At 39.8% G+C, this 25,500-nt stretch overlaps 3 protein-coding genes across 6 annotated transcripts; 1 reads left to right on the forward strand and 2 right to left on the reverse strand.

Annotated features, from left to right (window-relative positions):
• Positions 1–703: 703 nt before the first annotated feature.
• On the reverse strand, positions 704–4,600 carry cd8b (cd8 beta). Its single transcript, XM_053438951.1, has 7 exons — positions 4,435–4,600; positions 2,896–3,246; positions 2,097–2,186; positions 1,758–1,847; positions 1,625–1,658; positions 1,437–1,483; positions 704–1,293 (listed from the first exon to the last, which is right to left on the reverse strand). Exons 1-6 carry the CDS (start codon positions 4,487–4,489, stop codon positions 1,465–1,467), a joined length of 639 nt encoding a protein of 212 aa, XP_053294926.1. The 5' UTR covers positions 4,490–4,600; the 3' UTR covers positions 704–1,293; positions 1,437–1,464.
• A 3,171-nt stretch (positions 4,601–7,771) lies between these two features.
• zmat1 (zinc finger matrin-type 1) lies at positions 7,772–14,441 on the reverse strand. 3 transcript variants are annotated; one of them, XM_053439908.1, is made up of 6 exons: positions 14,338–14,441; positions 11,885–11,991; positions 11,419–11,560; positions 10,971–11,264; positions 10,086–10,176; positions 7,772–9,046 (listed from the first exon to the last, which is right to left on the reverse strand). In XM_053439908.1, exons 3-6 carry the CDS (start codon positions 11,552–11,554, stop codon positions 8,062–8,064), a joined length of 1,506 nt encoding a protein of 501 aa, XP_053295883.1. In that variant the 5' UTR covers positions 11,555–11,560; positions 11,885–11,991; positions 14,338–14,441; the 3' UTR covers positions 7,772–8,061. The 3 variants fall into 3 exon arrangements, with proteins under 3 accessions (XP_053295883.1, XP_053295891.1, XP_053295900.1); XM_053439916.1 differs by having other exon boundaries at positions 14,264–14,428; XM_053439925.1 differs by having other exon boundaries at positions 13,881–14,428.
• A 1,790-nt stretch (positions 14,442–16,231) lies between these two features.
• idh3b (isocitrate dehydrogenase (NAD(+)) 3 non-catalytic subunit beta) lies at positions 16,232–24,977 on the forward strand. Of its 2 annotated transcripts, none has more exons than XM_053439944.1 (11): positions 16,232–16,358; positions 17,743–17,916; positions 18,488–18,608; positions 18,789–18,849; positions 18,933–19,065; positions 19,615–19,748; positions 19,894–19,996; positions 20,236–20,382; positions 21,253–21,347; positions 21,523–21,583; positions 24,423–24,977. In XM_053439944.1, exons 1-11 carry the CDS (start codon positions 16,317–16,319, stop codon positions 24,498–24,500), a joined length of 1,149 nt encoding a protein of 382 aa, XP_053295919.1. In that variant the 5' UTR covers positions 16,232–16,316; the 3' UTR covers positions 24,501–24,977. The 2 variants fall into 2 exon arrangements, with proteins under 2 accessions (XP_053295919.1, XP_053295911.1); XM_053439936.1 differs by lacking the exon at positions 24,423–24,977 and adding an exon at positions 22,861–24,035.
• The last annotated feature ends 523 nt before the right edge of the window (positions 24,978–25,500 follow it).

A 25,500-nucleotide genomic window follows, 5' to 3' on the forward strand; every position in this document is an offset into this window, starting at 1 on the left:
TCTGTCTCTCTCCAGCACACAGGAAAGGGTCGTGCACACGCTCCCCGAAACCTGAAAACCCATCAGCTAGGTCGTTTCTTTACACTCCTCCATCGCACAGGTGTGTGTGTGTGAGAGAGAGAGAGAGAGAGAGAGAGAGAGAGAGAGAGAGAGAGAGAGAGAGAGAGAGAGAGAGAGAGAGAGAGAGAAACCTTCTGAAACGAGCGACAGACACAGTTTGCAGTGAAGTGACTTTAAGATTTAAGACTGTATCATTGAAGTTAATTGTTTCCATTGGAGGCAGATCAACAGAAACTGAATGTGATGCAAGTTTATACATCAAAAGTAGAGGAAGAAACTGAGCCCTGTCACTCACCTACTCAACTTCCGCCAAACACAATATCGACGATGGAAGAACAAAAGTACGACACCCACTCCCAAACTTCTCTTTCTCTTCTTTTCAGGCACAGAACTCTTTCACTCGTACGACACATAGCAACAAACAATTAAAGTGTCTGACTTCTTACTAACATTAGACAATAATGCACAAGTCATCGTTGTCATTGGAGACACAATCAGCATTTGAGCTGGACCTGTGTTATCATTATTGCTGTTGCTGAAGTGCCCTAGAGCAAAGCACACAAAAAGTGTGACTATCTGTATATAGGAGACAGTGGATTGTTATAAAACAAATTTAATAAGTATAAAGAGAGACACACCTGTAAATGATTGGAAATATACAATTTTATTGATTCATTGATTTTATAGACGAATCTTCACAGAAACGAAAACTTGAGCGAGTTGTTTCCTTCAAGATTGTTGTTTGAACACTTACACTTAAAACAATGTAAAATACGAAACAACTAAAGTAGATAGCAAAGAAAGCAATTAGCGATTCCTATTGGAGCTGTCTTATGATCTACCTGCTTTTTATGTGTCAATTAAAATATTCCGGGTAATCTACATAACACATTTGTACCACAGAAAAGTACAGCTTTGAAGTGTCCCAACTTTTATTTATAAAATTATAAAATAACACCTCACAAACCTGAAATCTGCATATTGATTTTTACAGATGAAAATAACAGCACTTGGGTTAAATTCAAACTTGCTGGAGCTCTGTGTTGTAAAACATGCAGGAGAAATTAGTCGATAAATCACAATTTACATATATCACATATATCTGCTGCTGAAGCTACAGTCCGGGCGAACATTTAATCTGACTGCACCCGACGGGTTGTCGGCCGCAGAGCAGATCTGAATCCCGGCCGTCATTCTCCACTGGACACCAGCTTAAATGAAGCTCTTCAGCTTCTGTAGAAACAGAAGCAAGTGTTGGTTTATATGAAAGATCTTAAATATTCAGACAGAATTAACGACCCTATGATTTACCTGAAAACATTTGATTACACATACAATAAGTCATTTATATAAATAGACTAGCAAAATTAACATACCGTGAGTCTCAGCTGTGGATGTATTGATTCAGGGCTTAAGTCTTATCCTTAATGGAGCAAAACAAAACAAATAAATGCTTAAGTATAGCCAATGAGGTAAATCTAGATTATAAAATAATATAATCTAGATTTTGCAGTTTCTAGTCTATATTTATTTTTCATCATAAAGGAAAAGTAATCACTCTTACCTCTCAAAGTGGTGGCGGCATTTCTTTGGAAGCCCTGTACGCGAGAAAGTGTTAAAATAAAATGAGACCCATAGATATACAAATATATGTCAGTATACTTTGAACTCTATAAACCATTTAGCCCTATACTCACGACTGAAGTAGTACAGTGTGCAGATGAGAGCCAGAGCCAGGGCTGCAGTGGCTCCAACCAACGGCCACAAAACCAGGTAGTCACAGCCATCTAGAGCAGACACACAATATACACAGCAAGGTTTCCCTTAAACCAGGTAGCTTATTGCATTGTAGCCATCGGAGATATAAGACATGGCTTCTTCTGGAGCAGCACAGACGATTTAAAACATGTAAACTCACAATGTGCTTTCATATCATGAGGCCTATGAACCCGAGCGATGACATACAACATACAGATTATGAACTGCCATCTACGCAAGCTCTCATTTTCCTTCATAGCTAATTCTAGATAACTCACCATGGGTAGGTTTCTTCTTTGGGCTACAGCGGCAGACGGACTTGACCGGAGGTTTGGGTTTTGGCTTTGGAGGTGGCGTCGGAGGGGTCCCTGTCAGATAAGAACCATATAGACAGATGACAACTAAGCAAACTGAAGCAAGACGATAAGGAATCTTTTAAGGACCTAAACAGATCTAGACATTTCCAACCTGTCCCTATTTTCGAGCACAAATCATACATTTTACCGACCACAGTCTAAGGCACATGTTCTTTCTACAAATACATCATGTACATTGCTTGCGTATGACTTGCATGTACCTGTTGGGCCAGTGGACAGTTTTGCTTAACTCAAAGACATTAAAAATGGACTGTACACGTACATTTTAGAAAGATGTCAGTTCTATCTCTCCAAAGTTTTTGATTGTACATAAATTTGGAGCTTCCGATAACTCAAAGAATTCGGCCGGCGCACTCAGATCAGTGAGGCTACCTTGAAAACACAGCATTTGGTCAGAACTAATGATCTAAGGCAAAGGATTAATAACCAGTGTCCAATAAGATAATTTTTTTGATTTGTTAGAATAACTTTTTTCAAGGATCGTAGAAAGTGGAGAGTTAGGAATGATAATAAGAGAGCGACTGTGCACGCAGCATCGTACCTGGTGCTACATAGAGTCAACATTTTAATTGACAATAAGTGTTAAAATATTGTGTTTGATGTCACTCAGATAAAAGGGCAGATATTTGTTTATTATTTTCATTCAAACTCTTGATATTTGCTGCTGTAAATGACGCTCTTGAAATTTCAGCATACAAACCTCCCGGCCGAAGAACAGTCCCAGACCTCCACGTTTCTTGACCGCTCTTGTCCTTTAGGACGCAGGAATAAGTCCCTTCATCGTCCGCCCTCACACTGTTGATGCGCAGCACAAAGGCAGCATTCCCTCTCTTAGTGAGTTTAAACTGTGCCTTTTCTACACCAGTCCCGTAGGTAACACGCTCAGCAGTGTTGCATTTGCCCAGGAACTGTAGGTCGCGTTGAAGGGAAGTCCTGCGGAACCAGTAGACAGAGTCACAGGAGTTGATGCAGTCGCACTCAATATTCTCCAGACTCGAGATCTCAGGATACAGAACTTTGACGGGTTCTTGTACGAGGATCTGGCTCGAACCTAAGCAACAGAAAACAGAAGAAGGTTTGAGACACCTTTAGTCAACTCATACAGCCTGAATTGAGAGTTTTTGCCCTTTTATCATCAACAGTTTAGGCTTTCGAACGCTATAGCGCAGTCGAGGCCAAACTCTGAAATCATGTATTGTCTTAAAATGTTTACTCAGTCATCTTTGGGGTACAGAAACTTTTGTACACAACGTGCATGTGCAGTCTCTCTACGTAAAATTAAGAGTAATTGTAAAGTAGAAGCACAAAAAAGTGATTGTACTTCAACGCAGAAAAAAACCAACATAGAAACACTACAACTATCGCCCGTGTCACGCGACTGGAGATGAAGCCGGGGAGTGAAGAAATCTCTCGTCTATATTTTAAACTTGTGAAGGTGACATTTTAAAATGGGTTTACGAGGAGACTGCTTTAGCATTTATGCAATGTTTCAGGGATGGCTTCATAGGAAGAGCTGTTTCAAGTCAGGTGTGTAGGTTTACGCCTGTTGCAATGACTCGTCTTATGAAATGTCTAAAGGTAAGAGAGGCTGCCTGTGTGTGGGGAAGGTTAAGACTCACTGAACTGATCATCTTGTTCTTGTCAACATATATGAAATTTACGAAAAGCGCGGCGTTCAAGAATTCACCAAACAGATGATATATTTATATAATGAGTCTGACTTTACAAAACACCTCGTTTAAATACTTTGGTAGAGCGACAATATATAATAAATATAAATGAATGATATAAAATGAACCTGCCGCAGAGCACCAACAGGGTCATGACTGTAACTTTAATCATCACTGTGCATTTTGCATCTTTGTACTAATCAATTCAATTACGTATTAACTGCATCAGTCATGTATCGTATTGTATAAATCCTAAGATAGAAAAAAATGAGGTAACCTGCACGGCAGTTTGGCGAATACAGTTTTAACAATTCAATCAAAGGCTGCTGGATCGGCCGGTTCAAACTGTCCAATGCAAGAGATGGATCCTTCAAAACATATTTCATCTCTCAGCCCAAACTATTAGGACTAGAAAAGTTTATGACATAATTTAGGTTATACGTGAGATACTTTTCAGCTTGAGGAGACATCAACACTTCCCTCGCTGCAGGCCCCTGACCGAGTGATGATGTCGACAATGATGGAGCCTTACAAGCTAACGCAGATATTTAGAAATACCATGGTCCTACCTGCTGTACACAGAGAAACAGTCAACAGTGTCCATGCCAGCGGCAGCGTGGTCATCTTGGCTTGTCGCAAGTGTGTGTGTGTGTGTGTACGCGTGTTTATGTGCTGAGTGGTAGCCGAGGGAAACTGCTGATACTTTCTTTTCCTGCTTATCTATCTGTCAGAGAAGATGGGAGGAACTGAGTAGACAGGGCCCTGTGAGTCGTCAAGGTGAAACCCCAGTGTGACGCACTCAGGGCCTATCAGAGTGGGTCTCACAGCAGCACTGCCGAAAAGACCACTTACACTGAAGCCTGTGTAACAACACAGCAGACAGCGGGGGAACATGATTCCAGCATTAACCAGATGCTGATCGTCTGATCCTGACGTTTGTGTCCAACAAACAACAGTTGTTTTCACCTCAGAGATGCAGGTTGTTAATGGAGAAACATTCAGCTCTACATAATATTTATGAAGTGTGTCATGGATGATGGTTAAGAGATGAAAACATGGAGTTGTTTCATCACAGCTGACATGAGACCACATATCAAGCAATATAAAAGTAGTGTGTTCACTTGCAGCAGTTTGCAGCACTGTGGTCTCTGCCCAGGTGCATGACCTAGAGCTCAGCGGAGTCCCACATAGAGCAGCTTCACGCCGCGCTGCAGAGCACGGATAGGGAATACCAGTGTACGGAGCTTAACGTTTAGGTAGGAGCTGGAAACAAGGGGTCAATAGTATAAATGATGTATAGTATGTTGGTTCAATTATTTCTCTTAAACTGCAGGAATGAAGGCACGTTTCTTACATGTGCACGGTATCTGGCAAACATAAACCGCTGAAATGCTTCATCCTCTCTGAAAAGGTTCATTTTTATTCAGCTGCATCAGGATAAACTGCACTGGTATCAGTATCAGTGGATACATAAAGTTTAACAATGAAATAATTCATTCTTAATTATTTCAACAGCTTGAATATGTTTTCCAGTTATCTTAATGAGCAGAAGTTGATTTTAAGTGGGATGTTTTAACTTAGTATATATTCTAAAGAAATGGCCCTCTGCATTTCTTCTTGATCCTTTTCTTTCTTTGTCACATGAATGTTAAATCATTCTCACTTTGGATCAATCTGACATAGTTCAAAATAATTAAAGGCAAATATCCACTTTTTAATTATAAAGTAGATCCTTTGACTAACACTATGAAAAAGTGAAAACGAGGGGGGCTGGTTTGTGTTCAATCTGGCTGTCATCTGGCACTCACATATACAGTATGACAGGTTCAGTTTGTTATGTAACTAATGAGTAGTTAAGGGTCTCAGCTACCAATTATTTACAGCATTGATTGATTTGTGTATCAATTGTTTAATGGCTCAGTCTTTAAAATGTCAAAAAAGTGCACGATTTCCCATTGGAATCCTCAAAAGCCTCAGGGATTTTCTTTAAATAGACTTTACTTTGCCAAATATCAGCCGAAGGTTCCTCACATGTGACAGAAAACAGAAAATCTTTACGTTTGGAAACAATGAACGACACAGGACTTTTGCTCGTCTATTGATGTAACAACCCCAAATTACATGACAGACTCAGAGAGATTCTGCATTCATGAGCGGTTTTGACATTATGAAAACCCAAGGAACCACAGGTTATTTCATTGTAATTTATATCTGACTTAAAAGACAAACTTAAAATGCTTTTGCCTGTTCACAAGTCCTATCATCCACAGAACTCAGACTGATGAAGCTAAACGTGTGTGTGTGTCAAGGTGAGGGCGTATAACGGTCTGGCGGGGGTCTTAAAAATGAGAGGATGTGGGCACCGTATCGCTCTACGGGGGTCGAGGCCTCGAGCGACACAGGGAACAAGACCACAGGATTCTTTGAAAACAGGAGATCTCAGGGGGCCTCAGACGGAGCTGCTCTTTACACATCGCTCCGCTACAAAGCCTTTGTTGCTCTCTGTGCGCCGACGCTTCAATTCAAAGGCAAATCTTGTTCTCATTTCACTTCTCTCCTGCTGTCATCAGCCAATGCTGTGAAAGTTTAGTTTAGGTCCATGCCATTGCAAAAGTCACACATCTAGGAGTTGAAAATTCCTAGATGTGTGACTAGGAACACATCTAGGAATTTAAAATTCAAACATCAAGTCTTTGCCACAGCAGCAGTTCATCATCTTCATCAACTTTCGTCATTTACATTTGCTTTTAACACGTGTATTGAGCTATGATCAAACTTTAATTCAAAGTCAATTAAATTTTCGCTTTTAAACATACTTTAAAGCAGATTTTTCACTTTGAATCCAGTGAAACACTTATCAGTTATTCCAACAAGTAAATACTGTGCACCAATCTGTTCCAAGGCTCCTGACACAATGCAAAATAGTCCTTATACTGAACCTTCAACTGACCTGTTAATCTCATGGCCTGTTAAGAGCATGTACCGACAGCTTCTTATGGCACCTGCGTGTAGAGTAGTGTGACCACCAGTTCAGTGTGAAGTCTTGTCAAAGTCCAGAATGCCTTCAGAACTGTTCCTTGAAAACTCTTCAGCAAAATAAAACCAACCATCTATTTCATACGGCGGACAACAGTAGAAAGCTATATATCACTTATTGGAAAGGTTTTCGCAATGTTGTCCACGAACTACCCTGTTAATAGTTTGAGGAAATATAGACTCAAAAAACATAGTAATGCGGGCTGAAGTGTTTTATGGCGAATAAGTACATAGATCAGACAGCTGCTTGGCCAGTCCGGGTTTTTATATTTTAGACACGTCGGAAACTTCTTTCCTAATGGATCAAGAAGGGAAAAATGTGGATTAACGTAAATAATGTGTCTCTTTTCCGGCACCTTTAACTATTGTAAACTGTTTCTGTTCAGTTCATCACATATTGCACCTGAACATGAATTCTGAAGTTTGTAAAGAGCTGTCCTCATTTGAACTATTGCACCTGTCTGACCCCAAACACTTTATGTGCTTTTTACATGTGCAATGGGGGTGTCACACATGCACGCAGAATGCACTGGGGCAATGCCTCCACACCCTCCTGTTTGTTTATAAACAGTATTATGGTGTTGAAGTGAATGTACAAAGTGCTCAAGGCCTGTTGTATCATATCATTAACATTATATTCAGTTAGCCTTGTTTGTGTGTTTCTTAAGTGCAAGCAGACATTACTTCACAAGAAATGAAATGACTTGAACTGTGGGCTTCCATTTGCGTTACTGTTCCGTTGAAGCTCAACAGCGCCAACCACAGGCTGCTAGAGGGAACACAATCAAACGCAGCCTTGCGAGGAGCAGATATACAAACATAGTAGTGCTAATCAATAGGTCAAGATGAGTGATTGATGATTCAAAAAAATAGGCAAGAAAATAAGAGTTTATAAACATGACAGACATTATCTGAGGTTGACTGTGCACATTGATTTACTGAAATATTTTAATAAGTGCCATAGTGAAAAAACAAAGTTATCACAGCTGAGCTATGTGTAACGTAAACCCTCCAAACACAATGACACAACAATTATTTTGTGTGTATAAGTTAACACAGCTATGGAGAACACTTCCCCTGCAGATGGTGACATTAACCCTTTGTTAACTGTTGTCAACATGAGTTTAATAAATGCATTTATACTTTTTCAAAATCCTGCTCTAACAGCCCAAGATGGAGACATCCCATAGCTTCTCCTCTTCCGTCCTAGTATCTTCTCTCTCTTTATTTTTCTTCTTCTCTTTCCTGTATTTGGGTTTGGCCGATTCATCCTGCTCCCCCTCCTCCTCTTCAACATTAATTTCAGCCTGAATATGCACTTCAGTGTATTTTGTATTGTCCATCTCTTCTGGATTTGCATTGGTCATCGCCCCATCTCCTCCCTCCCCCTCAAAGTTCACATCCAGGTTTTTTTTGTCTTTTCGTCTCCTCTTGCCATGTTTCTTTAGCTTTTTCCCCCTCCTCTCTTGCTCCCACTCTCCAGATTCCTCCTGTTTCCTCATAAATTCATCATCGTCTCGTTCCTTCCTCTGCGATTTTCCCTGCCTCTCTTCTTTGTCGAACTCCTCATCTCTTGCTCTCCGCCCTCTCTCCTTCTTGGATCTTCTAATCCTCCGTTTTTCTCTCCGCTTGTATTTGCTGTCATCACTGTCACTCATGCTGCTTCTATCAGAAGAGGAATAGGAGGAAGAGGAAGATGATGACGCAGTGAACGAGGAGGAGCTGGACGTTTTTCTGGGTCTCCTTCTTTTCATGGGCCGACTGGTTAACTGTGGACCGCCTGGGAGGACTGGAGGAGGGAAGTTGTAGTCCCAGCTGTGAGGAGGCCAGGGAGGGCCCTGATTTGGAGGATGCCGCCCTTCAGCTGGGTAGCAACTACTAGGGCGTGAATGACGAGGGTCAGAGGTGGTAGTAAGGCTGGGCATAGGTTTATTTAGTTCTATGATATGTCTCTTATCAAACGCTACCTTTACTCCCTCTTCTTTTTCCTCATCCTCCATTTGTGTGTCACCCAGATGTTGGACTTGACCTGACTTGGGAGTAATTCCACGAGCTCTCTGAGCCTGAACGTAATCCGCCAGCTCATCTGCAAACGTGCCGTAGACTTTCTGTTGGGATTTGCACAGGTCGGTGACCTTCTTCTCCCTGTTGAAAAGAATGTGAACAGGAATTAAGATGCTGGTCAGTCTGGTGATAGATTGTGATTGTTAACCGTAGGCACCAGAAAAACAAACCTACAGAAATGTAAATTATACAACAATCAACTTCTTTAGGTTAAATTGACATGTCGAATTATTCCTTACTTACACAACCAGCAGACAGTGCAATACGGCCATCCTGTGAGGTTGTATGTATGATAAAAGCAAAGATAGTGTGCATACTGAACACTGGAGGAATTCTGGAGGCCTTCTTCCTCAGGCTGGTGGTAATTATCTCATAGAGTTTGCTATATTCAGGGTTAAGATGATGTTATGTCCCATCTCAGGCTGCTTTTCTCAACCAAATTGTGAGTAGCTGCTTTCAAACATGCACTGAACTCTGGATTATCTCCAGCAATAATCTAAAGAACAAAAATCTCCAGGTCAGAGGCTGCAGACAATTTCCTGAGTTTCTCCTGATGGCCCTCGGGTATAAACTCCAGATAGGGAGGGATCCAATGTAAAGAAAAAAAGAATAAAAATATCTCTGGATGAAAAAGAGGTGCGAAACAAGTAGAGGACACAGCTTTTGATGATAATGTTGATGTTCAGTTAACAATAACATGTGATATTGTTTACATAATTTATGTTATGTCCTGCCTCCTGCGTCAGCCCTCAATTGAACGCGTCTGACTGTAGAATCTCCTTCTACTTTCTTCATATGTGAAAAGACAAACGGACAAAGTCTGGACCAAATTGTCGGGACATTTTCCTGTTGATGTATGAAAACAGCCAATGGACTCAGCCACAAAGCTGGTTATAAACCAGCACATACAGTGGGGTTAAAAAGTCTGAGACCACTGCCCCAATATAAAGTGGTCTCAGACTTTTGGCGCAGAAGTCTAGTCTAATAAAACTAGGCTTTAATGTCAACAAAGTTCTCTAAAGGCAAGTTGAAGTGTGGTGTAGCAGAGGCTAAATTGATTATAAAATGAAGACACAGTGATAATGACCATGGTCTTTTGTCTAAACATTCATGCCCTTACCTAAACTGGTGCTTGTTTCCATGAACGTGTGCTTGATACATCTCCACAGAGTTAAACTGCAGACTACATGTCTGACACATCAGGGAGTTGGCTGCGGACAGAGAGCCAACATTGTGTTATTATCTAAGAGAGACACAATATGACCAAGTAAATCATGTCAACACCAGTTTATTTTCATAGAACTAACACCTAACAGTCTCATCCGATGAAATCACACCTTCATGGCAGACTGGGACTTTATAAATATCAGTGTTATTTTTAGAAAGCTTGGAAAATTCATGGGGTTTCTCTTCACTGTCTGTGCAGCTACCACCTATTAATGAGGTCATGTTTTCACGCCTGTCTGTTCGTCGTTTGTAAGCAAGATTATACAAAAACAACTTAATGGATTACCATGAAATGTGGTGAAAGGATGTTTGGTGATTTTGGTACTGATCTGGATCAGGGGGAAGATACAGGAATATTTTTTCCACTTTCTTTAACATTGTGAAACAGGTATTTTATTTCAACATTTACGCCAATTCCCCGGGCAATAATTATTGGATCTTAATAAAAAAAAAAACTGCCATGTTTGGTGAACTGATATCTATGAGTGTGTGAAATGTGGTGCACCTTGATTGAATTTCAGGGGACTGTTGGGCCTTGGCTGAGATATGTACTGCACTAAGGCCCATTATAATTGTTTCTTTTTCCTTTTATCTTCATTTATATGCTTGTTTGGGCTGCCGTGCTGATGCCAGCTTCTACTTATGTTATTTATTGTGTACAAGGACACTTTGTGCATATAGTGTGTCTAAAAATATTAAATGCATTCTTTTAATTCCATATTGCCTATTAAAATACATGTCAAATAAAGTGTGGCTAAACTTAATTGTCCTGCTTTACCTTGTTGGACATCGTCTCCCAGCTCTTTGATCAGCTCCTGTTTGGCCTGATTTCTCTGGTGTTTGCGTCCATTGTAGTGCTGCAGAGCCATTTGACGGTTGTTGAAGGAAGCTGCACACAAAGGGCAGTACCTGTTCGGGTCCTTCAGATCAACCTCTGTGCTGGGGGTAGTCGTGGTGGCTGCCTGGGTCTCATGATGCTCCACACCCCCCTCTGGGGGTGACTTGTGATCAGCATTTTCAGCATCGTCAGTCAGCCTTGGTAAATTACACACGTCTGTGTACTTGGGCAGGACTAGAATGAGAAATTATCCCATTTAAATCAATGTGAGTTGTGTTTTGAAATTAGTCAAAACTTCAGTTAAATCATACCATAAACAATATTTACAGTTTATCTGTCAATATTAAAATTCAAATAGTCTACGATGAGTTTCCACCACACAACCTACACTTTCCTGGGGGCTGGAGACCTTGTTTTCGCAGATTTTTTGCATGGATTTTTCCTTCATAGTGAGATTTTGCCGACAGGTGGGAACTAAACACCATGCTACACAGCTCACAGAAACGGTCCTTATCAGTAGGCATGGTCCACTGCAAAAGAGCAGGCACAAGAACAGGCTGAATATGCTTCCTGGCACAAAATGTAGTAAGTAGTAAGCAAGCTATCAAGATATCTCAGATCAGTTTCATCAATTTATACAGTTTGCATACAAGAAATTGTGTTTTGGGATTTTGTTATGTTGTATCCTTATGATACATTATTTTATTAAAAACTATTTTACTAAAACAAGAGGTAAAACTTAAATATCCACTGACACAAGTATTTATATATATATATATATATATATATATATATATATATATATATATAATGAAGGGAAAATTGACAAAAGGTGAACGGGAGGCTGCACACACCTTGTAGTGGGACAGTCGCTGAGATTCAAATAGCAGCACAGCCTCACACACGTGGCAGTAGTTGTCACTGAGGAGGCCCTTTAGGAGCTCCTCTTCTTCCTCGTCTCCTGGAGGGGAGAGCAAACTGTTACGAATAAACCCCAGACAACAAAGTGGGAGATTATTTATGAAAAAAGAAAATGGTTTATTAAATCACTTCAACAGAAAAGTGTTCAAACTTCAATTTCACAGACTTCTAGATAATGCAAATCTGTATTTAGCAAATAGTTGTAGATTAAAAACAATCTGACTTTTGCCCCATGTTAGATGATTTGGATCAATCACAGATTCATTTGTATTTCTGAATAAAAAAGATAATGCTTATTTGTTAATTTTTTGTTGTAAGATTGATTTAAGATTGCATCCGACATTCATGAGTGAGAAAGATAACACAAAACAATGGCGAGAAAAACAAGCATTTCCTGCAAAACATGCTTTAATGACAACTTCCTGTTCAATGGAAAATGCTGTTACTTATCTTATATGTTAAAAGTGTACAGAATTTCACATTGATTCAAGATGCATCCTCAGGACGCATTTAAAGAAAGACGTTATCCCTCGTAAAAGAGCATATGTTGTATTTACTATTTACGATAAGTTCTTCGGAAAACAACTGTGAACTAAGAGCTCTTATCCTCATTAAATTATACCAAACACCCAAACTGCTGTAAAAATTTTAAATGTGATTATTCTTTTTTGACATTAACCTCTCAAACACTTGCAGCATATATAATGAATGCCTCATCCTGCGTGTTCAATACCAGATGCATGTTTATTGCTCACTGTACTGAACCTTTGAGTGCATGAAGAGGTCGAGCACTTTGGCCGGGCTGCATAAATACAGTGGACAACGCTCTGCATACTCTCACACAATTATTCAGCACTCACAAATTTCTGACTTCCTGCAACAACACTGTGTGAGAACTACTCATGAAAGCTCAATTGGTTGTGAAGAAGCAATCTGTGAAATGTGAGTTTCATTATGAGATTCCTGAAAATAAGTCGATAAAAAAAGATCCTGACGTTTAACTTCACCCTTCATCGTAATTTCCCCATTACATGGTTTGGTGCATGAATTGATATGGTATGCTGTAATCATAGGGTATAACTGATCCATGCTTTTATGACTGGTGGTCATATTGATTTATTATTTAAATGTTTGTCAGTGCCTCAACTGCAATTACTTTTCCTCTGTTTATGCACTTTTTACAAATTAAGATGTATGTTTAAGATGATCAGCTGCAAGTGAATAAATCATTAACAGCTGCTGTATTTTTCAGTGCGGAAAATGACCATCGCAGCTCTGTCAGGTGTGAAACTGACACTGGAGTTAAGGACTAAGGACATCTTTATAATTGTTCCATGAGTTCCTAGAAAAAGGCATTTCTTTGTGTATTAGTTAAAATTATATTCAAAGCTCCATAACATTTGGACAGCCATAATTAAAACTGTGTGTACAGGCTGATGGATTCTGCGGGAAAAAGTCATGTCTGCTGATACATGTCAAATGTCGTACTTACCAAATGATAATCACAGTACAAATTAAAAGAGAACAGAGAGTGTCGCTGCTGCATCTCAAATCATGTTTCAAACCTTTAAATAGGAGCAAATGTTTCCAGTCACACCCTCATCTTGAAAGTAATGTTATCCCACTGCTTGGTCCGGCCACAGAGTGTGGCTGATTCTGATGAATGACAACTGAAGAGGGTGTGAGAGCCTCCAAACTGCCTGCCTACCAGAACCAAATATGTTTAAACAGAACTAGTCCTAGCACTTAACTAGCACTAAGCTATCATGTAGGGATAAGTCAATGTCACCCACTGACAAGTATGTATATGATGGCTTCCGCTCTGAAAACCTGTTGGATCCCTAACCAGAGAGGCTGAACTACCAGTAAGAGGCAGTGGTTTAAATGGTAAGAAAGGCTTTCTGTGTTGGGGGACCGACAGCCACTTACAGAGCTCTGTGAAGACGAGCAGCCCCTGACTCTGTGTGGTGGCACGATCAGGCTGCACTGAGGATCAACAGGGTCCTGCTCCAAAGCAATGAGAAACCCCCAGCGTTTCAGTTAGCGTCTAACAGCTAGCACTAGCGGGTTTAGCTAAGGAGCTAGCTAGCCGATACCGGAGAACACGCAGGTGCAGCCGGGTTTCCGCTGCTTCCACCCCTACTCCGGGCAAGTGAAATTAATTTTATCTGCCGTGTGCGACGCCATCACTCTTCGTATACACCAGCGAAATAGCTGTTGGCTTCGAGTGAACGCGGCCGTTTGGCTAATGCTAACGCTGGAGTCCCTGCAACGCCCGACCGCGCTCCGTGTTTCACCAGAAACAAACGCACCTCTTTATTCGTGTTATTCTTGTGTTTACGTGCACTGGGCCTCAATGAATGAAACCCGGTCCGGGCAGCGTCACCTAGTTATGTGTCCTCCCGTGTCGAGGCTTCGAAGCGTGTGTCGACGAGTAATCGAGGATGATTTGTGTGAAGCGCGCATCGAGGCTCATGTTGATGACGTTCGAAGCCTCGCGAGCCGGCTGAGCACGTCACTGATTCAGGAAATGGTTCGCGGGTTTGGTATGCGATTCAAGATATAAGGGGGCGCGAAAAATAAATAAACGATTATCCCTATTGTACGTGTCACGTGTATTGGCATCACAAACACCATTAAATCATTTATTCAATTCAAAGCTTCACACACCAAAGCCGTGGTTTCATTATAATTACATTTACATTTAATGTCCACTTGATGGCGTAGTAGAGCAAATGAGGCATCATGAAGCTTCGGCCCATAAGCGAACCAATTGGATGGAAAGCTTTATGAAGCTTCATCTCGCCATCACTACCAATGAGTAATAGCAGACAGACATCCTATAAAAATGTATGAGAGGTAGATAGTTTCAGGATTCAAAGATCTTCATTATCTTCATATTCAATTACAATGAACCTGAAGGATGCTTCTCTCTCCAAGATATCTATATATACATGTAAAGATGTATAGAAATAATAGGAAAAACAAATGGTACAATCAGCAAATACCTACATAAAGAAATTAGAAATTCATTTTTTTCATATTTATACATATTTTGTAATTATTATATTGCTATATTTCATTAGATTTGTTTTAATTATTTTAAACATAGGTTTTTATAATTAAATAAATATATTTTTTATAAAATTTCACGTCTTTAGATTTTTATTTTCTCTTTTAAAATATAAACATATATTTTTATAAATTAGATGGTTGTATTTTTTTATTAGATTTGATTTTATTATCATTATATTCTAATTTGTTTAATCCTTTAAAGTTTCTCTATCTATAAATAAAATATAAATAAACATGAATACAATCATAGCAGCCCTCAAATCCGAGATCATTAGATTGTTGTTTAGACACATTTGTTCCAGAAATGAGGAATAACTTAAAACCAAGATGGCATTTGTCGAATCAGTTAATCGACACAAAGTTGTACTTAAAAAAAAATTCCTCCTAAATTAATATATGGAAGCTAATAGTGATTTGGCCCGCTGTCTCGAATCCCATTCAAGGTTTTTGTAAAGAAGCCGCGTTAGGGAAACTAGTAGAGTTATTTACAGCGTCTGACTTCGTCTGAAAGAAGATGGCCGACATTTCTGTCGTCCATCTTTTTCTCTGGTGGTACACAGCGTGCGCAGGGACGTCACCTCTTCTTCTACGGCTTTTATGTTTACGTGCGGGATGTTGCTGCACGGCCACCCCACACTTTTTATACTTCCTCATCTTGAAAACGAATGTTGTTGTCTTGTTTGCTTTGATGACATCATGTCAAGCTGTGCCCTGGTGTATTCCAAATATTTGTAATTCAAATATTCCTGCAGGAAAAGTTTCATCTTTCCAGATGAGAGGAAAACGTAAAAGCATGATATAGTTTACTTTGAAGAGTGCTTAAAAACATCCCATCAATGAATAGATTTACCCCCTCTGACATGTAAATGCACTGTTACAATGAATGAGAAAGCAAACCATTTTTGGTTATGCTATTGTGAAGTAACTTCTTCCATCATTAGAACAATGACAAGCAAAATATTGTGTTTTAAGCTTATCCTCTTCCTCATACAAACATCAAACAGACTGAGGAAGATTATTGCCCTTCATTTGCATCATTGGCTTCACATCTTTTCTTTAAATATGATTATTTTTCATGCAATTAGAAAAAGTTCACTTTCTCTGAAATCATTCCCTAAAATGTAGATTCAAGTTTTCTGGGGATAAACACGATCCATGTTTCAAACTGGTAATTTGATATGTTTGTCCCTATCTCCTCCGTCCAGCTGGGGGCAGTGTTGTCGTCTACTCAGCACTGCTGAACGTCCGCAGCGCCGGAGAAGAATCAGTTCCGTTGCTCAACGTGAAACCATGGCGGCTGCATTGAGGGGAAGCCTGGTAACATTGGTCAAGGTGAGTCTTCACATTAATAGGATGTTTTCAAGCTTATTTCGTTAACACAAACGCGGCGAATGAACCAATGTACTTGAAGTTGTATTCAGGTAAAGTCGGGCCTCATAGCAAGAGCTTTAGCTTATGTCTCATTGCTAATAATGAGGCTCCCTCATTGACACATCTTCTTCTCTCGTCTCCGGATTAAAAATGACAAAGTGCTCTGTTGCTGTCTATACTCTTATCAGCTGCTTTAGGAGGAACCAAGGCCTGCTGGCTTTGGTTTGTAATTATCAGAGTCAATCTCTTCAATGGAAGCTGTGTCTTCATGGTAGCTAAAGTGGCTGACTGACAACAGCACACTTCTTATAGCAGGGGCTCACCACAGCTAAACCAGCGCAGCGTCAGACCTGCTAAGAAGCTGCCTCTGCAGATAACGTGCATCTGATTTGATAATTAATAAGTTTACAATTGTCTCAGTCACCTTAAGTGTCAGTCGGAACCAACATGTGTGAAACTAACATATATTAACTTGTTCACCTTCAAAATGTAGGTGATTATGGCCTCTGGCATTGTTCATTTGATATGGATTCAGGATCCACACAGATCTCTCTAGCTCAGTATTATCTATAATTGTTGACAAGAAGTGAACGATACAAATAAACGCCACCATCAAATTATCACATGTGTAGTTGGAAATCATATTCTGGCCAATCAATGAATAAGATCTTAATAAATTATCCGAATTTTGTCCAGCTTTTGTTTAGGCTATCTCAGTCATTTTCAAGTAATATTTAAATGCATCTCATATTATATTGGTCATTCATTTATAACAGTGCAGGTATTTATAGAAGTAAAACAGAGGAAAGAAATTCCTGCCACACACTTTGGTTGCATTGTTGAGTTTTTTCATTATCATTTAATTTGCCGGCACTGAATTATCTAGTTTTGTCTATGAAATAATATGAAACATCAGTCATGTTTACATCTGGCTTTTGTTTACCTTTTGTTCTGTGGCAAAAGTCATCATAATTTCAGGGTTTCCATCTGTCCCTCAAAATGTTCTGAAAATACACGTAATGGCTTTTATCAAAATAGGTTGTCAAAGCATTCACTGCATAAAGTATATTAGTCTGACCGATTTGGTTATAAACTGTAACTTGCTGTTGGCAGAGGCCAACATCTGTGAGGAGGCTAGTTACCTCTTCCTCTACCACTTCAATCCTTAAAAACTGAATAAACACGCCTCATATCCAAAATGCGTCATGAGCAGACACACTTTGTTTCACAGGGGTCACAAGTAAGGTCGTGACTGTACCATGTTGCAGATGTTCTATGGTTTTACATATTTGTGATACACGTCCCCTTATTTGTTGTGACTGTCTTTTTCCCCCCCGTCCTCCAGAGCCTGAGTGGCCCCCAGTGGCAACAGCTGGCCTCTCGACCTCTGAGTTTATCAGCTGGTCTCTGTGGTCCAGAAGCCCCGCCTGCCCGTGCAGATGCTACCTTCAAGGTTACTATGGTGCCGGGGGACGGAGTGGGACCCGAGCTGATGACTGCTGTCAAGGATGTCTTCAGGGTATATTTAAATTTTCCCTTCTTTTTTTTAGTTTATCGAATAATTTTATTTAAATTCCACATCAAGAAACGCACCAGAAAGTGTCAGTTAGTTATATGAAATCCTTAAATGCATATGCTTTTCCTTAATATTGAATAATTACAGGTAAAGAAATTAGAAATACTATGTATCATACTTAACAAGAGCAGATAGCTGCATGTTATACAATCTTCCACTCTAAATGTTGTATGTTTTTAAATGTTTATAAGAACATTAAATCGTAGCAACCTTCCCAATCAAGCAATAGATTAAGTACATATCGATTTGATCGGGTGGGGAATGTTTACAGCATCTGTGTCGTTTAACGGCAGCCAGCTGTGGACCTGTGTTGCATGTCATACCAATTTCATCTCACTCCCCATGTGTCCTGTCTGCCTTCTCACTGAAACAAAATAGACAACAATTTCTAAAAAAAAAGAAAACTAAATCTTGCATTTAAGCATGAAATTGATTTAAAAATATATATTATATACATTATATAAAATTGTCACTCTTAAAGTTGTTTTTCCCTTGTTTCTGCTCGGTCTCCAAGGCAGGAGATGTCCCTGTAGAGTTCGAGGAGTTCCACTTGAGCGAGGTGCAGAACATGGCCAGTGAGGAGAAACTGGACCAAGTGTTGACTTCTATGAAGACCAACAAAGTGGCCATGAAAGGTACAGTAGCTTTGCTTATTCCTTTTTTAAGCCCCCTCTCATTGGTCATCTTGGTTTCATACCCAGAGAAAATGTGAGGCAGTTAAAGTGATGCTGTAATGTTCCTGAAATAAAGCAAAGTAGCTCAACATTTTAAAGAGAAGCAAATTAATCTTGTGATATGTGTGTGTGGTTATTCAGGAAAGATTCACACACCCATGGAGTTCAAAGGGGAACTGGCTTCATATGAGATGAGACTGAGGTAAAACAATGGAGTCGATTGTATATTTTAGTTTTTTCTTTTCTTCTATTCTTTTAAATGACCCCTGAGTGTCTTTTCCACAGGCGTAAACTGGACCTGTTTGCTAACGTGGTTCATGTGAACAGCCTGCCGGGCTACAGCACTCGCCACAACAATCTGGACCTGGTCATCATCCGTGAACAGACTGAGGGGGAGTACAGCTCACTGGAGCATGAGGTAAAAAACACTCCTCCTCATCCTCCTCCTCCTCCTCCTCCTCCTCACTGCAGGAACAAAACCAATAGTTGTTTTTAGCCAGTATGAAAAGGAAATGTGATTCTTCTTTTGAAAAATCACATTTTAGTCAACGTTAAATTAGGTAACAAAACAAAGATGATGAACCGTGACCGATGTACTGAAATGGTAAATAGATTTTTGTGTGCAGCTTTTAATGAGTTTTTATTTTGAACTACATCTCACACATATTGGCATTTGTTGCTACTCACATAAATTAGCTGTCCTGTAGACTCAGTTTATTATAAGCTGGATAGCTATGAGATTCTTAAAATAAGACTGTATAATATAACTCATTATGTGTGGGAGAAATACGGGAACTTGCGTGACACATTCATTAAAATTTAAAAGAGTATTTTTTTGTCAGACACGATATAGGACGACTATATGCATCTGCTGTTTTTAGAGTTAAATATTTGTTTACATTCTCTTCTCTCATCCTCCATTAAATGTGTTTGTATTAAAATGATTGGACTTTTTCTTGCCCTGCAGAGTGTGCCGGGTGTGATCGAATGCTTGAAGATCATCACCAGAGTGAAGTCCCGCCGCATCGCCAAGTTCGCCTTTGATTACGCCACCAAGAAGGGCCGAAGCAAGGTCACTGCTGTTCACAAAGCCAACATCATGTAAGGGAAAAGAACCCGCCCTTCCTTTCTGGGTTTTTGAAATCATATATTTTTTTTAATATTATTATTATTTTTTGTGTAATTTGGGTCCTGATTTGCATTACAGCCATGGCAATACTTGTTCTCCTCCCCTGTCTTATTACAGGAAATTAGGCGATGGCCTGTTTCTGCAGTGCTGTGCGGAGGTGGCAGAGCTGTACCCCAAAATCAAATATGAGACCATAATCATTGATAACGCTTGCATGCAGGTACTTACAGACTCGTACGGTTTACTCTCCTCACGTGATAAATAAAGACATAATAATATGGTGTTACACACTTTTAATTATGATATGGCTTAATACAATATAATTATTAATATGTATTTTATTTTATAAAGAACATGAAATGCATAATTCTAATAATTTCAAATTGTTTGTTTACTGTGTGACTAAACTCGAGCTGATTTCATATTTAAATTTGTCCCTATCTGTGTTACATTGCGCAGTTGGTCCAGAACCCATACCAGTTTGATGTGTTGGTGATGCCCAACCTGTACGGTAACATCATCGATAACCTGGCGGCAGGGCTGGTTGGAGGAGCAGGAGTCGTTCCTGGGGAGAGCTACAGTGCAGAGTATGCTGTGTTTGAGACTGTGAGTTTTCACTTTTATTTGATCGTCTACAGAGTTTAGGCTGCCCATCATTCTCCAGTCTTCCTTCTTTTTCACTATGTAGATAAATTTGTTATTAACACTTGATTAGACAAAAAAATACCTCAGAATCTTATCTACAATGGATGCAGAGTTGTTCGCTAAATCGCAGTTTGTCTTCCACTGTTAATAATTTCCTCACCAACTCTATATTACATCACATAGATTAAATCAATATAAACCAGAGATATCAAATATATGTTTTAGATGTGGTATAGAGGAGGGCTTGTTACATGTTCAAAGCTTATTACACTCTGGCACGACTACAGTGAGATCATTACAAAACCTACAGGAAATTTGCTCACTGGTCATCAGTGCCCATTTAAGAAAATAGGTTTTTAGAAATTGCTTTGTGCATTGCAGTGTCATGGAAGTCTGATTCCCATCTCCCCAGAGCTAAACGATATTGGGATTAGGGTTAGAGGTTCGCTGATTCTTCAGACTGGTATCACATGACCCCCTTCCTGAAGATAATAACAGTAATTTACCTCAGCTCTCAGTGTAGAACACAAAATGGATAATCAATTATAAGCGTTGCTGATCCTGTTGCCTTTACTAACAGGTGTTGTGCAGTTCAATTCTGCAAGCTAGGGTTGCTCGCATTGCGTCATGTTAGTCTCTTAATGTTTACCCTTTCATTTATCAATTACCTTTTCCAAACTATTTTATTTTGACGACTACCCGCTCCTTTTGATTGAGGTCCTCCTGTAGTAGGCGGGCCTGGGAGGGGATCTGGAGCCATGTTGTGTGTGTCTGTTACGCGTTAAACCATCATCCTGTCATTCTTTACCCCCTTTGACTTTCCTCTTACAGGGTGCACGCCACCCCTTTGCACAAGCTGTAGGAAGGAATATCGCCAACCCCACAGCCATGCTGCTCAGCTCTGCTAACATGCTCAGGCACCTCAAGTGAGTCAACTTGTTTGGCCTTGTAGTAACAAGTACACTATGTTTTACACCACACCCTTCTTCTCCCCTGTCCCAGTCCACCACACATCTCCTGCTTTAGAAAACAGCTTTACGTGGTTGATTGTGTGGAGACATGTTCTGCTCACCTACTAATCGTCACCGTATTGTGTTGCAGCCTGGAATATCACTCCCAAATGGTGTCAGATGCTGTCAAGAAGGTCATCAAACAGGGCAAGGTAAGCGAGTGTGAACATAATCATATCAGTGAGCACTAACACTTTAACAGAACATTTCTCTGTTTGGTAATACCAGTTTAACAACTAGTGATCGTGCAGAATGAGGATATGTGAAGCCATCAGGACTTGTTTACCCCAATGCTGTCATCTTGTGTTTCTGAATTAACCTGTCGCTCATCGGTGTTGTGGGTCAGCAACTGCCATCTCACGTGTATCAACTGTCATAATGTTTCAGAAAATTAATCTTCCACTAAATAACACTTTCAGTGTGCAAAAGGCTCCGTCATGCACATTGGCCAAACAGCACTGAGGACAGTAATTCATTTAAGCTGCTTTCAGACATGCGGTCAAAAATATTGATAAACAAATAATCTCAGGAACGATAACGAGAATCGACAGCTCTTAACAATAAGAGCCGAAGCTGGTGCTCATGTGCTGTAAACAAAAACACAGGCTTTCTGCTCTTGCTGATCTACCCCGAGACCGTACCCTGGCCTGAATGCTGCAGACATGTTCCTGTTGTTGTGAAAGTGTCTGAGCCGCACAGTGTCCTGCTACTTTTCAACATGTGAAAGGATCACTCCAGGAGAATATCCAGGCCCAAATTGCCTGACATTTTTTAAATTCATGTCTAAGTTGACATGAAATGCTTCAGTGTGATACTATCAGTTCTTGACCCACACATGACTACAACTAACAACCTGCACGCTTCACTTTAGTGTGTTAGAGAGCCTTTAATCATGCTTATAAAGTTGTACACTCATGTGTTTAGCTCCTCTCTTGTGTTTCTCTTCCTGTCTCAATTGAACCTCGAATCCATTTGTTACCAGGGCATGTTTTTCTTTCTAGCTGCTTTTAGCACCCAAACCCTGTTGACACTAACACACACTGACACTAACATGAAGTGGGTCAATCCTCGTCCCTCTGCCTAAAGACGTCGTGAATTCACTTCTAGAAATTGCCTTTCAGCAGTGGCAGCTTCAATCTGGACAGATTGTTTTTTAGTTTGTAGTTTGCTTCTCTTCAAGAGGTGGTTCGATCAGTGGGGATAGTGTTGTACTTGAGGCTGCTGTGAGAATGTGATAAATTCTTTTTTTTTTTAAGGAATGCATGTTAAATGAAATCAGAATTTGCCTGCATGTTGTGTTAAGTGCCACTCCTCTCCCTCGTTCCTCTCCTTTAACCCCCTCCTCTCATGGTACCCTGTTGCCCTCTGTCTGTTTGCGTGTGTGTCTGTGTGTGTGTGTGTGTGTGTGTTTTACGTGTGCACATCCCAGGTACGGACACGAGACCTTGGCGGGTATTCTACCGCTAGCGACATAGTGCGTGCTGTTGTGGAAAACCTGCGTCACCGACCGGTTTACTAAGATGTTTCGTCTCGTTCCTCGCCGACTTTTCCTTAAATCTGGACATTATCTCAACATGACCTGAAATCATGATAAGACTCACCTCCCCCCTCACTGCCCAATAACTATCCTGTCAAACACCATCAGTTTGATCCTTATGTGTATGTTTGTATTGGGTTTCCTGATAGAACCAGTCTAATCACATGACCTCTTGTTGTACTTTATTAAACTTCGTCTGAAGGATTTTTGTCAAACAGCCTAATCCTCTGTCCCTTTCCATGAACACCCCTCATTTCTCAAAGTTAGTGTCCCTCATGCTGCAACTTTTTGCTTTTTAGATATTTTCTTGGCTGAGGAGGAGCTTTGTATCCACCTACCTATATGTGCTTTATCAGCCATATTGGCCAGATACACTACCTCTCTGCTGTCTCACATTAAACATGAACTGTTGAAAAACACACCGTCTTGGTCAACAGTCTATACATTATATCGATGATCCAGTCCGCTCTCACAATTCACCAACAAATGACTTAACATTTTAACTTTGATTTCCTCTTTACTATGAACTGAATGATCTAAAGTCTGAATATTACTGTAATAAAATAGTTTGACCCTGATATGTCTTGACCTACTAACACTATACCATTTTTGACCTACAGATTTGGCTAAATGCTTGTTTTTTGCTCTGACTAATAAAACAGGAAGTATGTTAACATTTTAACATGAAAAAATAACAAGCCAACATTGAGAAAACTAGAAATATTTAAACTCATCATATACAGAGCTTTCAAGTATTGCTCCAGTTAATGAGAAGTGTTATAAGAATTACAGTTATATAGCCACAGCAAATCTTATTAGGGGACACATTTGGTCAAAGTCTCCATGAAACTACACAGGCTGAATCATGAACTGGTATTGTTTCTGAAAACGAATATAAACAGGTTCGGTCCTGATACGGTGCGGCTCACTCCCACAGATGCTGTAAGACATTAGAACATTGCTCTATCATCATGACGTCTGTCAATGCTTTTTGTATTAGTGAGCAGCAAATGATAAGTTATCCGTTGTTAACCACAAATACAAAAAAATAAAGATACATGCTAGTAGTTATACTCTTGTGCAGTTAATTACGGAGATTGTTGAGCAACCCCAGTGTAAACAGTTTCGTGTCTTTTTATGTTTATCCTTTTTATTTACTCTTTGACCACAGATCTTCACTGTACATTTCATTCTTGCACATTGAAGCTGGTCACAAGTATGATTTGGTATTAAATAAATGACATGTCAAATGTTTTTTATGTCAGCAACTGTGCTTTTAGATGCAATGTTTTACAGCTGCGTTGTTTTCTCGTCTCTGAACCAAAGAGTTCTTTACTGATTCCTTTGAGTGCAGTTTTTAAAGGCTCTCTAGCACGCTGCCCATGATACTGTATGTGGACATGTGTCGCTGCAGCTGTGCACATAGTAACACACTGTCCTTATGTTTGCAACAGGTGCGCACTGGAGACCTGGGGGGCTACGCTTCAAGCGACGAGTTCACCCGGGCTGTCATTGCTAACATGGCAGTCTAACCATTGTGTTTGAACATCTGTCAGCTGCTGAGATGCACATACACCCTTTTTAATTTCCCTCCTGTTAAACAGATCTCTTGACTGATTGTACACAGTCATTGTACAATATATTATAGCTCACACGCATTGTCATCTTAATAATACTAGATAGAGATATTATATCCACAAATACTGTTTTTCAGTTGAGCATTTCCTTTAAATACAATATCTAAAGCAGGAAAGTATTTTGGGTTTAAAATCCAATGTCTTAGAATCAGCACACAACATTTTTCCATTGTGTTAAACTGGCTTAACATCAAACAGTCACACTGTTCTCTGACAAGGGCCTGTTACTTATTCTTAAGGGTTTTATGTCTGGATATTAATCGCTGTTTATACACATTGTGTATTTATACTTTCAAATTATTTATTACTTTACAGTTTTATCTTTATTGCTTCATTTGATATGAGATATGAATAATAAAGAGAGAGATATGACATCTTGTGTGCGAAATCCTTGCATGAACGTTACTAGAAGACAGATGCAGTAGTTATTAAATGTTTACCCGGGCTGCTGGTGGCTCAGTCAGCACGCATCACCACCCCACAGTGTGAGGCGCTCACATCCGAGCCAAGACCCTCGATGAGACCAGTGCTTTTTGCACGATGGCGCCACACCTGTATCATAATAAAGCAAACCCACTATGAACTTAAAATCTCGTTCAAAAAGATGCAGTCTCACACACTTTTCATCCAAAGAATATATAGAGATCAGTGAAATTCAGTCGAAACTCTGAACAGCGAATGTTTCCATTATGCAGTGGTGGATGGCCACTGACACTGTTAAACCATTGATTATTGCCAAATTTTGAGAAATGGTTTAATGTGTTTTAAGTGGTGATATAATGTGGCTGTTTGCTGAAGTGGATCTAACTTTAGCTGAATTTAAATACTGTTAAGTGCTTTGATCATAGTAACGTGTGATAATTTACACAATGTTTTATGTGTAAAATCATTATCT

This window comes from Pleuronectes platessa, chromosome 2 (genome assembly GCF_947347685.1).
Source record: "Pleuronectes platessa chromosome 2, fPlePla1.1, whole genome shotgun sequence".
Classification (NCBI taxonomy): Eukaryota; Metazoa; Chordata; class Actinopteri; order Pleuronectiformes; family Pleuronectidae; genus Pleuronectes; species Pleuronectes platessa.